Here is a 15,911-nt window from a genome sequence, read left to right as displayed (position 1 = left end):
AGCATGAAAATGGGAGGGGCTCTTTTTTATGTTTTAAAGCGCATTCATTAAGGGCCTTTCTATTTTGCATATAGTAAACTGGTCAACGCTTCCGTTTTGCATGTAGTACAATAAGGGCTCTTTTATTCTAAAAGCGTTAAATTAGGGCTAACTATCTTGTATCCGCGCCTCGAGGCAGAGAAAGCTCACTCGTCCCCGACCCGGCAGCCGCGTTATACTGGTAGCCGCTCTCCCGGGCGGTTCGATTCCCAGCGCATCCCGGGAACGTGTGTAATCCGCCTCTCGGCTCTCCAGGCTGCAGCAGCCCGGCTCCCTCCGCCTCCATCCTCCCCGTAGTTCTCGCCCCCTCCCCCTCTCCCCGGAACCCGCGCTCCGCGTCGGGCTCCTGGGCTTCCTTCCCCCCCCTTTTCCCGAGCAATGCCGCTCCCGGAGGGCGGGGCATGCAGTTATCCAGGTTGCGGGGCGGGCAGGCGGGCAGGCGGCGGCGGCCCCGGCCTCGGCATGGAGTAGCCGCCGCCCAGCGTCAGGCGCGGAGGCCCGAGCCGGGTATACAGATTGCTGGGCCGGCGGGCGAGGCCCGGCGCTCTGCATAGCGGCCGGCAGGGTGCAGGCCGCCGGGCGCGCCGAGCGCGTTAGGCAGGTTCCGGGGCCCTCTGGCCCCCCCTCCGCCTCCCCGCCCCCCTGTGTTGTCGCCTCTCCCTCTCGCTGCTTCACTTCACGGGGCGAACATGGCGCACAGCTGTCGGTGGCGCTTCCCCGCCCGACCCGGGACCACCGGGGGCGGCGGCGGCGGGGGGCGCCGGGGCCTAGGGGGCGCCCCGCGGCAACGCATCCCGGCCCTGCTGCTTCCCCCCGGGCCCCCGGTCGGCGGCGGCGGCCCCGGGGCGCCCCCCTCCCCCCCGGCTGTGGCGGCCGCGGCGGCGGCGGCGGGAAGCAGCGGGGCTGGGGTTCCAGGGGGAGCGGCCGCCGCCTCAGCAGCCTCTTCGTCGTCCGCCTCGTCTTCGTCTTCGTCATCGTCCTCAGCCTCCTCCGGGCCGGCCCTGCTCCGGGTGGGCCCGGGTTTCGACGCGGCGCTGCAGGTCTCGGCCGCCATCGGCACCAACCTGCGCCGGTTCCGGGCCGTGTTTGGGGAGAGCGGCGGAGGCGGCGGCAGCGGAGAGGTAAGGGGGCGAGGAACCCCCAGGTCCGGGGTCTCGACCCTCTGCGGAGCCCCCTCCCCTCCCCCATCCGGGATTGTGGAGCATCCCAATTCTGGGACCATCCTGGGGTCCCTGACCCGGAGCAAATGGCCCTCCCATCTTGGGATCCCCATACGTGGGTGCAGAACCCCTAGGCGCCCCCACCCCGGGGTTTGGACCCATCTGGCTAAGGGCGTTTGCCCCCCACCCTCCTTCCCCTGACCCTTCCCCAAATCCCTTGGCACAGACCCCTCGCCGGGGTTTCCCATCCCGGGACTGAACCCCTCCTCCCTTTCACAGATTACCTCATCCGAGCAAGATTCCTCCCTCCCTCCCTCCTAGAGACCTGATCCCGCCACATCCCCGCCTCCCTCTCTGGGCAGATGTTTGACTCCTGGGGCAGTTTTCCTCTTGGGCATCTCTCGGGTGATGGCCTCATCCAGGGCCACGTTCTTCTCCCACCCTTGGGGACCCATGTCTCTTCCAGCACCTTGCTTCCGAAAACCTGATGAACCCTCGCCCCATCCCCAGGCCAGGTCCCTACACTACCAGCCACTCCCCCTTCCTTCACCTCCACTCTCCACCCCACCCCAAGCAGATAGATCCTCCCTCATCCCGCACTACCCCACCAGGGAAAATCTTTCCTCTCCACCTTGCCTCCCTTCACCTCCTCTCCCTCTGAAGATAACGGTGATCTCCTCATACAGCAGTCTGTTTCCCCCATCTTACAGAGCTACAGTTTCTAGCCTATTGGTAGCAGGGAATTACTCTACCTTCACTCCACCCTTTCCTCCTTTAGAATGAAGGATTAGTGGCATCTTGGAGGGGAAAATAGTCCACTGTCCCCTAGGCTCAGAGAAGAGCAGCTTTCCACCATTCCCCCTGGAGAGGAGGCAGGCTTTCCCTCCAGCTCTGGGGAAGGGGGCCCCTCTGAGGGGAGGTATTTGTGGGGGGACTTGGGCAGCATCCTCCCAGGGGAAGCAGCTGCTCTGCTACCCCACCCACTGCGCCTGTGAGCACGCAGTCTCCAACCCTAGTTCCCTCCCGCCCTTCTTTTCTCCGTCATTTCATTATTGATCCACCTTTTCCTGGGCCAATCCTGGGGCTTGAAAGGGGTGGGGAAAGCAGGGTTGGGGTGAGGAGAGTAGATAAGGGACAGTTTTACCTTAGTGTGGTGGTGGTGGTGGTTGCTTTTGGTTGGGGGAAAGAGGTGGGTTATGAAGCAAAGTTATTCCTTAGAAGGAGGAGTTAGCGTTAGCTCTCTGATTCTTATAAGGGGACCCAAGGTGGATGAAGGGTCAAGAGCTTTGCCCCTTACCCATGAGTACTGGGGCCAGAGTGGGGATGCTTTGATAAGCATTATTCAGCCCCCTTCAGCAAAAAGGAAAGTTGCCCTGGGCAGGGAAGTTGAGTTCAGGTTCAGCCAGTGGCGTTGCGCATTTGTTTTCCTTTGGATGCAGAAGGGGGAGTTTGAATTGTAGGGGAGGGGGGAGAAGGGGATGGGGGATGCTAGGAGGAGGAAGAGCAGCTGCTAGGGGCTGAAGCAGGGGGGCAGGGGGTTGCTGCTCTGGAGCGCTCTTGATTGAAACAGAAAGGGAAAGATAACAACCAGCCGTTTCCTGCGTGCTCTGCCGTTGGTGCACACAAAATATCCTGGGCAAACCCCTTGTCCCCTATTGTGCCCCGCACCCCTTTAGATATACGGAAAGATCTTGGGAAGAAGGGGAGGGAGGAGATCCCAGGGACCCCGGCCCCTCCTTTCAGGGAGCTGGCATTTTTTAGTTGTTAGTCTTCCTGCCTCCTTTTTTAAATCGTTTCTAAGGCAGCCTGATCAGGAGACTGACAACAACCCGCCTTCTGACAGAGCAAGGAGGACATGATGGGGGCGTGTTCCTTGCTATGTAGCTAGCTGCCGCGTCCCTTTTCCCTGCCTCTCTCTGCTCTATCTCCACCTCCTTTTCCCAGCCTTCAGAAGGCAGCTGCAGTCAGCAGGGTTGTTTGAGACTATTTATTGGTTGCTGTAGATTATTATTTTTTTTTGAAAGGCCAATTCTGTATTTTTTAAGCTAACAACACAGATCCCATGTAGTTGGAGAACCAAAGGCCTCATACATGACAAAAAGACTGAACCGTTCAGGTTACTTGCATGGAGTTGGTGCTTAAATGTGAGTTGATTTTGCTTTTTTAAAAGATACAGCAGCAAAAAAAATAAATAAATAAATAGACTTACTGACATTTCATTTACCTGCTTATTTTCAAAATTGAGACTTGCCTGGTTATATGTAGAATTTTAGCCCCATGTATATTTGAGTATGATAAGAAAGTGTCTATTAGGAGAAGTTAGTCTATTTTAAGGGGATCCTGAGAAGCATTTTCTTCTTGTTTAGCATGCTTATGTATTTTGTATTGAAGGACCAAGTGTTCACATTCCAAATGTTGTTATCACATATTCAAAAGCAAAGTTTTATGCTGACAGCTTCCAATCAGAGCTTTTCAAGAGACTGGTTAGAAAGAGAGCCACCTGGATTCAGGGACCTAATGTCTGGGCACCAGAATATTTTATCTGTTGGTCTTTGACCAATCACCTTTAAAGTTTTAATCAGGTGCTAACATTTTCTTATCCACTGGCAGTATTTTGCTTAGCAGTAGTCTGTAGTGAAAAGCCTGTCAAGGAATTGCAATTATTTCAGATCAGATCATATTGATATGCTTTTTTTTTTACTTTAAAACTTTTGCCTGAACAGTAGTTGCTATTTCAGTATGGGAAAAGTGGTTGACTCCTTACATTAGACTTCAGTATTATTTCTGAATTGGGCTTGAATGAGCTGTTGTTCCATTGGTAAGCTTTTTATGTGGTAGTTTGAGGCAATCTGGTATGGGTTGATGGTATGCATTGATTACTGCTAACCCGTAGTATGGTTTAGTACCATAGTGATTATATCCTTTGACCTGGTGGTTTTCAGTGTAGAAACCAAGCATTTTGTTACAGAGTCTCACAAATCAATGATAAAGTTCCAAAAGGGAGTTTTAGGGTTCCCCTGGGCTGATATACTTACAGAATTCTAAAGATTGTTTCTCAGAATTCATTCACAGCTATGTATCAAGTCTTGTCTAGATTCATGAAGAAATGGTTTTGTGACCCAAAATGATTCTAGCTTCTTTAAATTCTGGTTTGCTTTAAATGAATAATGACTATAACTTGTCCATAACAAAACGTAAGTTAATGCTTATAGAACTAGTAAGTTAAGGTGGTTGAAAGGTGACAGAACTTCCAGATCACTTCCCAATTTAAACTCCTTTAGCCATGGCAGACTTGTCCTTCACCACCACAAGTTCCTAACCTCCCTGGTGTTGAATAGCTCTCTGGGTAACAACTACATGTAAGAGTTCTTCATGACCAAATGCTGTCAGCATGGGATTATTTTGAAAAATATATAGGTGTTGCTGGCCTCCTATTTGGCCTTTCTGTATGACAATTGAGAAGTAGAATTAAAGTTTTATTGTATTGAGCACTGTAAGAAATCACAGAGGTCTGCTTTTTTGCCTTCCCTCCCCCCTGCATAATATCAGTGTCCTGCTTTTCTGAGGATTGTCTCAGTCAACAGCATCCTTTCTGTTGACTAGAATTTGGGCTGTTTTAATATAAACCCCAGAAATGGTTTATTTATCAGCAACTAGTCTTTGTTTATTAATTTCATAATCCGGTTACCTTTCTTACCACCTCACAAAATTTTAAAAGGAAAATTTCCACCCTGATCATAACATGGCAGACTTTAATTGGATGTAAATTGAAACCGAATTGCAATATTGGTATGTGTTTGTTTTCCTTTAAAATGGCAGTTTAGTTGAGGTGGATTAAGGTGGGCTCTTGGGCTGGGCTTAGAAAAGATGATGGTCCTGTAGTTGGAGAGTGTCTGTGATTTTTTTTTTTTTTTTGATATTCATTGGGCATATTACCAAGAGTGGGAGTTGCTCCTTCATTACCTTTACAGCTAATCCTCAGCTTGGCACAAGGAAAATGAAGCAGAGAACACAGTGGAATAGAAGAAGCCTCAGAGCGAAAGTCAGTGGACCTGGGCTCTCCTCGCACTCACCTCTCTCACTGCTCAGTTATGGGACCTTGGGCAATTCACTTTTAACCTTACATTTCTGATCTGTAAAATGAAAAGATTGGGCTAAATATTAATTAGCTCATGAATCTTTTATGCTCCAGTATTCTGATTCCATTCTATTATATCAATTTTTTGGTTAGTTAGAACTTCTTATTCTGAGTTTATTTAAAGCATCAGAGTCAGTGAGCATGTTTGGTAATTTTTAATATCAGATTGTACATTTGCCCATTTAACTGACATTTGTTTTGGGAAGAGAAATTTCAACTTGGTGGGAAAGTTTTCATTGTATGGACAAAATATAAGGACTTAACTCTATGGAAAAAATTCTTTGCTGAAGTTGACCAATTTCATTTATAAGAAAAAGGAAGATCAAATTTTAAATACAGCTCATTATCTGGTGTTTAGAGGTCCTCCTGTTTGGCTAAATTTGTGTTCATGTTTTCAATGTTGTGGATTCCTGACTGTCCAAAAGGGAAGTTATTTTCAGTCTAGGTGGTGTATTCCTTTAGGTGTGTGAGCTTTTAAATGAAAAGAAAAATCTAATGCACTGATGTATATATGAATCCAAAGTGATAGTACCTACTTTGCAGGGGAGTAGTCGTTAATATACTCAGAAATGTAGTGCTTTGGTTTGTACTGAGCATCAGAAATGCAGTCTTTAGAACTTTTCTTCATCTGTCACTGAAAACCATATGACATGTCTCCATCTCTACCTTCCATTTACTTATCTTAAGGCACATGCTCCTGTAGGAAATCATCATTCACAAAACAGTGGTTTATCTTCTGATGGGAAGTTGAGAAGAGAAGATACTTCCATCTTGACTCAATTCCCATCTCTGCTCACTTTGGAGCTGTCTCTCCGTAGAGCAGCTGTGCAGACTCAATTCCCTTTGCCTTCCTTGCCCTGTGGCTAGAGGGGGTGGCAACAGTGCTTTGCTTGCTCTGAGGCATAACAGACTGTAGTGCTCTCTCTCTTTTGGAGACTCACTGTGTTTTAATTGTAGGTCTCCTAATTAAGATCTCTTTGTGCCTGCCCACATTCCACTAGTGTTGGCACAGAACCTCAGCTTCCTTCTAGCACTTAACTGAGGGCCTTCAGTCAGCCTTTTGTGAATATCTTGTCTCTTTCCATTCTTCCTCTGCCAAGGTGGAGAGCCCAGTGGCACAGACCTTTAAGAAAGGGGAAAGCTTTATGACTATCGCTGCTTTGGGAGGAATTTATTCTAAGATTGCTGGGATGGGACCTTCTTTTTGTTTGCATATGTTATTTTGGGGGATTAAGAAAGGTTAAATTACTAATGAGTCTGACATGAGTACCTACATTTTGGTCAGATTCTTAACCCTGTAGGCACTTGTAGGAAAGAGGAAGCTAAAGAGTTCACTGTTAAAAAGTGTTTGGGTCTTATCTAGATTGGTTTAAAGCTTGATAAATAAAATCTTATTGTGGAGTAAATCACAGACTTGTGATTTTTGTGGACTGGTAGGTTGTGAAGACAATCAATCAAATGAAATTATTGATTGCTCCTAAATTGTATCAGATTTTAAAACAGACTGAATGAAAGTTAACTTTGAGATTTGAATTAACTTTTTTGATTAGAAAAGACTTCAGGAGGCTCTAGAAATTATTGAGTTAATTAAGAATACTCTTGTAGGCTCCAGTATTTCTTGAGAAGTTCAGGAATTGGCTTCTAGAGTAGTCTCAGAATAAAGTAAAATGATTTTTCTGGAAAATGTAGTTTCAATTATATTAGTGCTCAGAATACAGCATAATCCTTTAATGGGTCTATATGTGTCATGCTAGAGGAAATGCAGTCTTTAGTAAGAAAAAGGAATCTTAAATCCTTCACCTGGACCCAGATGGTTTCATTGATCACATCAATATGAGGCAGACAGACAAAGGGCTACTTTTTTTGTTATTGTCACTTCATTGGTTGTGAAGAAGGCCTGAAAGAAGGAAGTACAGGATCTTTATGGCATGCATTAAATAAAGCTGGAGGCCTGTGCTCTTATACCTGAGTGGGTGGTTTTATGGCCTAATTCTCTAATTGCTGGCATTTATGACAGTGGCCCTGTGGATGCTACTGGCCCTGTGGCTGAGGTGGATTATGTTGGGAATAGGGAGAGAAAAGGGGTCCTTTTGTTAGCCTTTTCATTTTCCCCCTCAATAAGGTCTCTGAGAAAGCCCAGAGGAAATACACAGACACTTGCACCGAGGGAATGACATCCCATAAAATGGTTCTTTACCTTTTTAAAAAGGATGAGCTGCTTTTCTTGATCTAGCCAAAGAAATCCATACCAGCACTGTTAAATATTTCAGTGAGCTTCGTGCCTTGTCAGGTTACACACCAGGGGAAGCCGACCATGAGGCTGTAGCCGCTGCCAGACGTTCGCTTTGAAAGACTAGCACATTTGAAAGAAGAATTTTGTTGTGTGATTTGCAGTTGTTTTGGATATATCAGTCCACTTGTAGGATTAGTACGAAACTTCTTAGAGGCCAAACTTGGTTTAACTTTTTAGATGTTGAATATACTACCCTAATGAGTTTTAGTTGTAAGGAAAGAGTTAAAGATATAAATGTTAAGAGTTAGTTGGCAGTTTTCTGTGCTGTGTATGAAAATTCCCCTTTCTTTGAAATGAGTAGTTGTTTTTCTATTTGACAAATAGGCTGAAGGGGTTTCCCCAGATATCTTACCTTTAATTATCACTACAGCAGTGCCGCGTGTAGTACCAGTGGGTAGGATCTATTCCACTGGCATTTATTTCTGGAGTTGGAGTTTCTTCCATATAGTTTATCTATTTTCTTGAATTTCTGTTTTTGTGTTTGGTTGGAATGTTTGTGTGTAAATGTTTTGATGTCTTTCAGCAATAAGAGCTCTGAACCTTTCTAACAGTCGATCTGTTTTAGAGAGATCCAACCATTAAGATACATGTTTTGCTGAAGCATCGTTGTTTCATTCTCATTTTACAGCATCAAAGTAATTGTGGCTTTCTGTCTTGAATTAGGAGAGTAACATTACTTGTGAGGAGTGTTTTTGGAGAAAATTTTTTCATTAAGCTCTCCTTTGTACTATCTCAGTTCTAAACTGGGGGAAGTTAATCACAAATATCTATAATAAATATCTACAGCTAGAGGAATAAATATTTACACACGCCTCTATTCAACTTCTGCCCATCCATGAGTATTGACTAATTTTTAGATGAAACACAAACATACAACATTGTCCCTAGATTATTGCCTTTAATTATAAGTAGTAAAACCATGTGGATAACATCTCTTTAAGCTTAGTTAATGAGGAAATCCTTTTGTAATCTCCCTAGCTAGGATTTTTAATTTGTGCATGTATAAATACCTTTACAAAGGAGGGGGAGAATCTCATTATCTAATCATTAATAGTGTGAGATAGTATAGCACAGTAATTAAGAGGTATTAAGACCATGGGCTCTGGATTTAGACTGCCTGGGTTCAAATCTTGGCTCCATCATTTATTAGCTGAATGACCTTGGAAATTTTCTTAACCTCTCCGTGCTTCAGTTTCTTCATTTGTAAATTAGTGATAATCATGCTTCATAAGATAATTGTGAGGCTTAATTGAAATTGTGCATGCAAAGTCCTTAGCACTTTGTCTGGTACACAGGAATCCCTAATTATTATTAGGACTCAGAGATTGAAAGGACACAAGTCCTATAATTTTTTTTTTCCACCGAGATAACTGATTTTTATTACTTTGGGGTATACATGTATACTTGTACATGTATATACCTACTGGAGTGCTATAATCTTGACTTTAGAATGTTCTTAATTTTGGTCTGGGTGTCAAGTTCATCAGTAAGCTAAGTGGAACCAAACTGAAGGCCACGCAAGCATCTTGGTAACAGCTGGTACCATTGGTGTCCAACTAGAACATAATTAGAGATAAGGCAAAACAGGGAGGAGAAAGAACAAGACAGTAAATAGGCAGGTAGGATACCAAGGAATACAGCACCTCCATGAGTTGCATAATTATCAGGCCGAGGCAGCTCTATTGGAGTTGCTACTCTTGGTGTCTGTAACTAGTGTTCCTTATCTTTTTATGAGTACCAGTACTTGGTGATCCCCTACAACAATGCTGAGGCTCTTCAGGGTCTTGGTCCCCAGGTTCAGATCTATCAGTCTGTACCTGGTAACTATTTGACATTTGTTCAGCTTGGAAAGAGTAAGTGTTGGTCTATAGAAATCAGTGCAATTAATTTAATTATAGAAGAAATGCTGAGTTGTAGGTTACAATTTGTAGAGGTTGGAACTTAACTTGAGAAATGAAAAAAACACAAGCAGAATAGTCAAAAACAGATTAAAGTTTAAGAATAACTAGTAGAGGGTAGTATGCTTAAGGAGGAAAAATACAGTTCTGCTTTATCGCTCTTAAAAAAAACGTTTGCTAAAATACCTGATACACCATCTTTTACCGATGAAGAAACTGAGGCACAGACAAGTTAAATAGTTTTCCTTAAGTCATATGGCTAGTAATTGGCAGAGCTAGAATTCAAATCCAAACCTGTATCTATTTGAGAGCTCATTCTTGCCCTCTGCACTGTGCTATCTTCAACTGCTTTCTCATCCCACCCTATCCAATCAATTTCTGAGGCTTGTCCATGATACTGTTGTAGAGTTTCTTTAATCTGTCCCTGCTTTTCTGTTTTTACCATCCTACTTTAAATTTCCATTACCTTTGTATGGATTATTACCATAATCTCCTAACTACTCTCCTTGCCTTCCTTTTCAGTGTATGCAGTGTTGCCAATGGTTTTCTTAAATCCAGGTCTGATTATGTCATTTTATTCCTAAAACTCTTTAACTTCTCACTGAATATAAAATAAGATGTAAAATTCTCAGCCCTTCATAATCTAGTTGGCCTACATTTCTACATTTTGAACATTATCTCCTGAACACACATTCTCACTTATGTGCTTCAACCATATTGGACTACCAGTGTATTAGATGTTCTCCTCAGTCTGTGTGTACCTGCCTTTATACGTTTGCTAATGCCTCTCCTTTGCCTTAAGGTCTTTCCCATCTTGCCCTGCCTCTTTCATGGCTCATCTCAGATCCTCAGATCCCGTCTCTTCCATGAAGCTTTCGCAGATGCCACTACTAGTTGAAACTCACTTCTCCCTTTCTATTTTCTTATACTACTTTATACCTACCCTTAGAGAATTTACTCCGGGATACCTTATGTTGTACTTTTGATTGTCCTCCATTAGACTGTGATTTCCTTAAGACGTGGACCATTTCTAAGTCATCATTTATGTTTTATATTGTTTACAATGATGACTTTTCATATGGAATCAGTGAATGTTCTTTGAATTGAAAATTTGATATACATATGACTTTTAGGAATACTTTGCAAAGGATACATTACATAAGCTATTACGTTGTACAAGACTATTAGCAAGATAATTCTGAGTAAATTTTTAAAAATAGTAAACTAACTTAAGTATGGCAGAGGAAAGTCTAAGAGCCATCAAAGGACATTTTTGTAAAAGTAGTAATTGGGTTTTAAAGGTGATGTTGCGGTATCCTCATGGGATGGCATCATCTTTTATATAGATAATACTAGGACTGATCCCCTTACTTGAGTGTTGTTTCCATTTCTAGGTTACTCAACTTAAAAGGGATGAGGAGACCTTGGAGACGGTTCTGAGGAGACTCAAAAGATGATTATATGATTGGAAGTCAGTCCTATGAGGAAGGTTGGGAGAATGAAAGGTTAAGAGGCAAATGGATCCATTATTAGGAGTGGTAACCAGCTGTTTTCCAGCTCCACTGATACTAGAATAAGAGAAAAATAGGTTTAAACTGAAGCAAGGGGTAGTTGTGTAAAGAACTTGTTGCTAATGATGGTTGTCATTATAGCGATGGTAAAAAAGTTACCAAAGTAATTTTATGATCTTCTCTGGAGATGAATTTCTAAAGTACAGTCCTGCCTATATGTGTGTAAAATGACCTCTCAAGGTATCTTCTCATTCTGTGAATCAATAAGTATATTTTTATTCAGATCCTAGAGGGCATGGATCATGTTTTATACTTTTTAATATTCCCCAAGGGGTCCAAGGGCCTCGTTGACTCCCTAAGAAGAATTTGATTTGAATTGTCAATTTATGGCAATAATTAACTTTCAGTAGTAAGCTCCAGAGAAATGTCTTTATGAAATGATTTTATAGGAGAATAAAAATTTAATAAATGGAGTTAAGAGAAAAATCTTAAACAGCAAGAGAAACCAGGGAAAATGGTTGATGTGGTCTCGATATGGGAAACAAATAGGTATTTATAGCATTTATATCCATTTTCAGTTGTAGTTTAAAGAGATGTGCTTCAGAATATCCCTTGTTAAGGTTAGCACTGTTTGTGGATGTATTATAACAAGTGCTTTGTAAATCCTTTCCAATCTAACATAAGTTTGCTTCATGTGAATGAGGATTACACAGGCCTCTGACCCTTGGCTTTTGAGGCTGTGTAGAGGGCTTGCATTACTCAGAATGAAACCTTTTTAGATATGTTGGGTTGCAGAAAGCATTTCCTGTATAGTCAGAATGAAAACTGTGAATTGGGATTATTCATATAGATTACCAAAAGTCTGGGCAGAGCTGATATTAACACCAGCTCGTTTGGAACTCTTAGTTCCAAAACCTTGATTGGGTTATTGAAGCTTTAGTACTGGGATCGGGTATAAATTCTTTCTTTTAGATGAATTGATGCTAGGTTTATTTAAGGTTATTTATACATAATGACTATTTTCTAAGTTTCATATAGTAAATGCTGTCCACTCTTAACCAGACAATCTCATAAAATGACTGGAGTTCAAAGGTGAAGCTGGATTGTCGCAGGAATTCTGCAAGTGGTGGCAAAGTGAAGGGCAGTTTGATTCCCTAATTGTAAAATTGGATGTCGTTTGAGAAACTCTGGGAATTGGAAATATAAGCGATTCAAACTTTTCCTGTAACTTTTAATTGCTAGTCATACACGTATAAATTCAGAAAGCAAGAGATTATAAAAGCAAAGAATAATTCTCATTCTTTATTCTACTTGAGAGATTCTAGTGTTGGAGTGGTAAAAAAATACCAGGGACTTTTTTTTTTAATAGGTTAATGCCACATAATGCAGGCTTCTCAGAATGTGATGGCAAACTTCCAAATATGATGTGGTAGTCAGAAGAGAATCAGTTGGTTTTTCAAGATATTAAGAACACGAAACTTCCCAACTCATATATTGAACATTAATTCCTAAAAAATATTAGGTCAAAATTGGGTTGGCCGACTCTGTAGCTTTGTTGTGTTGTCCAGGGGAATGTTCACTTTTGTCATCTAACTTCACATTGCTCCTTCAGAAAACTGACTACGGAGAGATAACCCTGTTTACCTTCAGAGGGAAGGAAGTTGTGAATTCCTTACTGTTATTCTAGTTGCCTTTGGTCATTCAACAGCCCATCTTCCCAGAAGGAAAGATGCAACCTGACTTTTGTACCAAGATAAGAACAAAAAGCTGGAAGAAAAAAATTGAAGTTTTATAGTAGAAACTTACAGTTGAATGAGCATATAGCTCAAAATGAAGTTTACTTAAAGTTGGCATATGGGGGACCAAAACCTCTTATAATAAAAAGAACCATCTCTGAAAACAATGTTGGTGTTTGCTTAATTTTTCCAGCCTATTCAGTTGGATCTGGTCAGTTTGTGGTACTTTCCTGTTAAACAGAGAAGAATAAACCCTGTGATTGTCATGATTAACTTAATTTCTATAGTATATCAGTTAAGTGGGCTTATTTCTTCTGCTCGGCAAGCAGATAAACCAGGTCAGACCTGGAACTTAGGAGTCTGGAACTGTACCTTCCTTGATTTATGCTTGTTTTGTTCTGTTTTTTAAGATCCTGCAAAGTAATTTGGGGCATTGCCAAGAATCTGTATAGCTACTATCTGATGTAGTGAGTTCATTTTGCTGTGTTTTTTTTCTTTTTTTTTAAAGACAGATGAGATACTTTATGACTGTCTCTTTTTCTGAAGCAGGATGGGTGGAGTTCACCTGTCTCATCTGCTTAGCTGTTTTGAGCATCTTTGCTTCTTGCTCTTGTTGACATGGAGTGAGGATGAGGGGGTACTATTTCTTTTCTAGTTACAAACTAGGTAGCATTTGTATCTCTTAGGTGACAGTTGCTAGGTAGAATTGAATTAAATATTTGAAAACTGGATTTCATTCTTGTGTGGGTGAAAATTTTACCAGCTATTTTATTGAAGAACAGTGTATTGTTGTCTTTGAACTCTTTAATCCTAGGTGACTTTGTGGGTTAACATTTCTCAATATCAGGCAGCGATCGTATCTAAAACAGTTTAAATCTCTTCCTATCTGTTATGCATTCAAACAACCACTGTTCTCTTTGATGCACCAATAACCAGAGAGAATCTGGCCTTGGCCCTGCCCCTGTCAGTCTGTTGACAAGAGACTGTGATGTTAGTTAAATAACTGCGTACATTTCTAGACTAGTTGAATTTCAGAAACCATCTTGGCTGAAGAAGTTTGTCTCTTGATGTCTGTATTTGACTATGTTTGTGTATATTATACTTTTCCCTTCTTATAGATTCAACAGCATTATTGTTATATTCCACTTTTTGGAAATGATTTACAGGTATCACTATATTTTCTTCTATTAAAAATGATGAAAAAGTACTTGCAAAGGGGCTCATCTTCCCCCTAAATGACATCATAAATATAGCACTCTACAAAGTAAGAAATGGAGAGAGATTGGAAAATCTGATTGATTTTTCAAAAAACATCTTTCATGTACCAGGCAGATGACCAAGTGTTGGGGCATTAGCATTGAACAAGTCTCTTCCCTTATGGAACTTACTGTCTAATTTCTTTTTACTGAGCTCAGCTTAAAATATAGCATGAATATAAGTACTAAAATTATACTTTGCAAAATACTTTGGAAATTGGTAATTTGAAGGTTGAAGCTCTCAAAACTAATATTAACAGAATTGTTCTTGAGAGCAATTCAAGTAATATTCTTCATTTATTGATTTACTGATTCTTGAGAGTCATTTCTACCAAATGTCATATATGAATCAAGATATTTTAAATATTCTCAAGGTATTTAATAGCTTTTCTCTTCCTGTTAAAAGGGAACTTAAGTACTACCACATCCTCTGTCACCTTCTACATTTGCAGAAGTACCACTTTCCACTTGTACTCTGGATTCCGTCCCCTCTCATCTACTCAGGGCTGTTCCTGCAGTTATCCACTCTCTCTCCTGCGTCGGCAGTTTCTTTCTCACAACTGGATTGGGCTCATCAACATATAAAACTGTCAAACTCTTAATATAATCCTTCTTTTAAAAAACCCTTGACCCCACATCCTCCTCCAGCTACTACCCAATTCTCTGCTGCCTTTTGCAACAAAAGTCCTTGAAAGTGCTCTAATTGCTGTCTCCACTTTCTCACCTCTCGTCCCCTCCTCTCCTCAGCCACTGCAGTTGGGCTTTTATCCCCAGGACTTCTGAAACAGCTCTTATCAAAGTCCTCAAGGACCTCTCCCTTACTAGATTGAATAGATAATTCTCAGTCTTCATCCTCTTAAACCTTTGGGCAGCTTTTGAACCAGCTGACTACTCCCTTCTTGCAACACTTTTTTCTTGAATTCCTTAACACTACGCTCACTTGCTTTGTTCTTAACTCATTGGTTATTAATTTTCAGTATTCTGTATGGCTTCCCTCCTTTGCTTAACTCTCCTGAATGTTGGAGTCGCTACCTTCTGTATCTACACTCTTCCTAGGTGATCTCAACAGGCCTCATTTGCCAACGACTACTAAATCTTTGTCTCTAACCCTGACTACTCCTTGGAGTCCCAGACTTGTATAACCAACTGCCCTATTTGACACTTCCATTGGGATAATAATAGTAAGAGTGGTTAGCATTTATTGAGTGTTTATTGTGGGCCAGGCAGTATTCTGAATACTTCACATGTATTATCTCATCTAATCTTCCTGACTACCCTCTGAGGTAGCCACTGCTATTCCCAGGCAAGGAAACAGGTATGCATTGAAGCAGCTGGTTGTCTCATAGGTGTCTTACACTTACCATGTCCAAAGAATCCTAATTTTCTTCTTTCTCCTTGTTCTGAATGACTCTGCCATTTACCTAGTTGTTCAGGTCTAAAATTTAAGAGTTATCCTTGATTTCTCTCTTTTATTCATATTCCAAATAACTCATCAGCAAATTCTATCCTCACCTCCAAAATACCTTAAATCCAGCTTCCTCTCATCAATTCTACCACCAAACCCCCAGACTTACCCATTACAGTCTTTTGATTGGACTACTCGGTCATCTCCTCGCTTGTGTTCTTATCTCCTTAAAGTTTGTTCTTCACACAGCAACTGTGTACTCCAAGTGTAAATCAATCAAATCTTATTTCCTGTCTTTAAACCTGTTATGCGCCCCCCCCCCCCGTCGCCTGCTTTCCCCCACTGCTGGAATAAATCCAGATTCCTTACTACGGCAACAAAGCCATACCTGATCTGGCCTCTGGTCAGGTCTGCTTCTCTAGCACCATCTCTGCTTGTTCTCATTCATTCTGCTACAGAGCCATGCTGGCCTTTT

General features: G+C 42.0%; 1 protein-coding gene across 7 annotated transcripts in view; it reads left to right on the top strand.

Moving 5' to 3' along the window:
• The first annotated feature begins 692 nt into the window (after positions 1-692).
• KMT2A (lysine methyltransferase 2A) overlaps positions 693-15,911 on the top strand; it is an 81,741-nt gene continuing 66,522 nt past the window's right edge. For 4 of the 7 annotated variants that reach the window (XM_058545087.1, XM_058545089.1, XM_058545086.1 and 1 more), the window contains exons 1-2: positions 694-1,160; positions 3,245-3,343. In XM_058545087.1, the coding sequence (XP_058401070.1) occupies positions 729-1,160; positions 3,245-3,343 (531 nt within the window). In that variant the 5' untranslated portion in view covers positions 694-728. Of the gene's footprint in view, positions 1,161-3,244; positions 3,344-15,911 lie in introns of all 7 variants that reach the window. The other 3 variants (XM_058545091.1, XM_058545090.1, XM_058545092.1) reach the window with 2 other exon arrangements.

This window comes from Diceros bicornis, chromosome 7 (assembly GCF_020826845.1).
Source record: "Diceros bicornis minor isolate mBicDic1 chromosome 7, mDicBic1.mat.cur, whole genome shotgun sequence".
Taxonomy (NCBI): domain Eukaryota; kingdom Metazoa; phylum Chordata; class Mammalia; order Perissodactyla; family Rhinocerotidae; genus Diceros; species Diceros bicornis.
The sequence above is the reverse complement of the archived record's forward strand: the minus strand, read 5'-3'. Positions and strand labels throughout refer to the sequence as shown.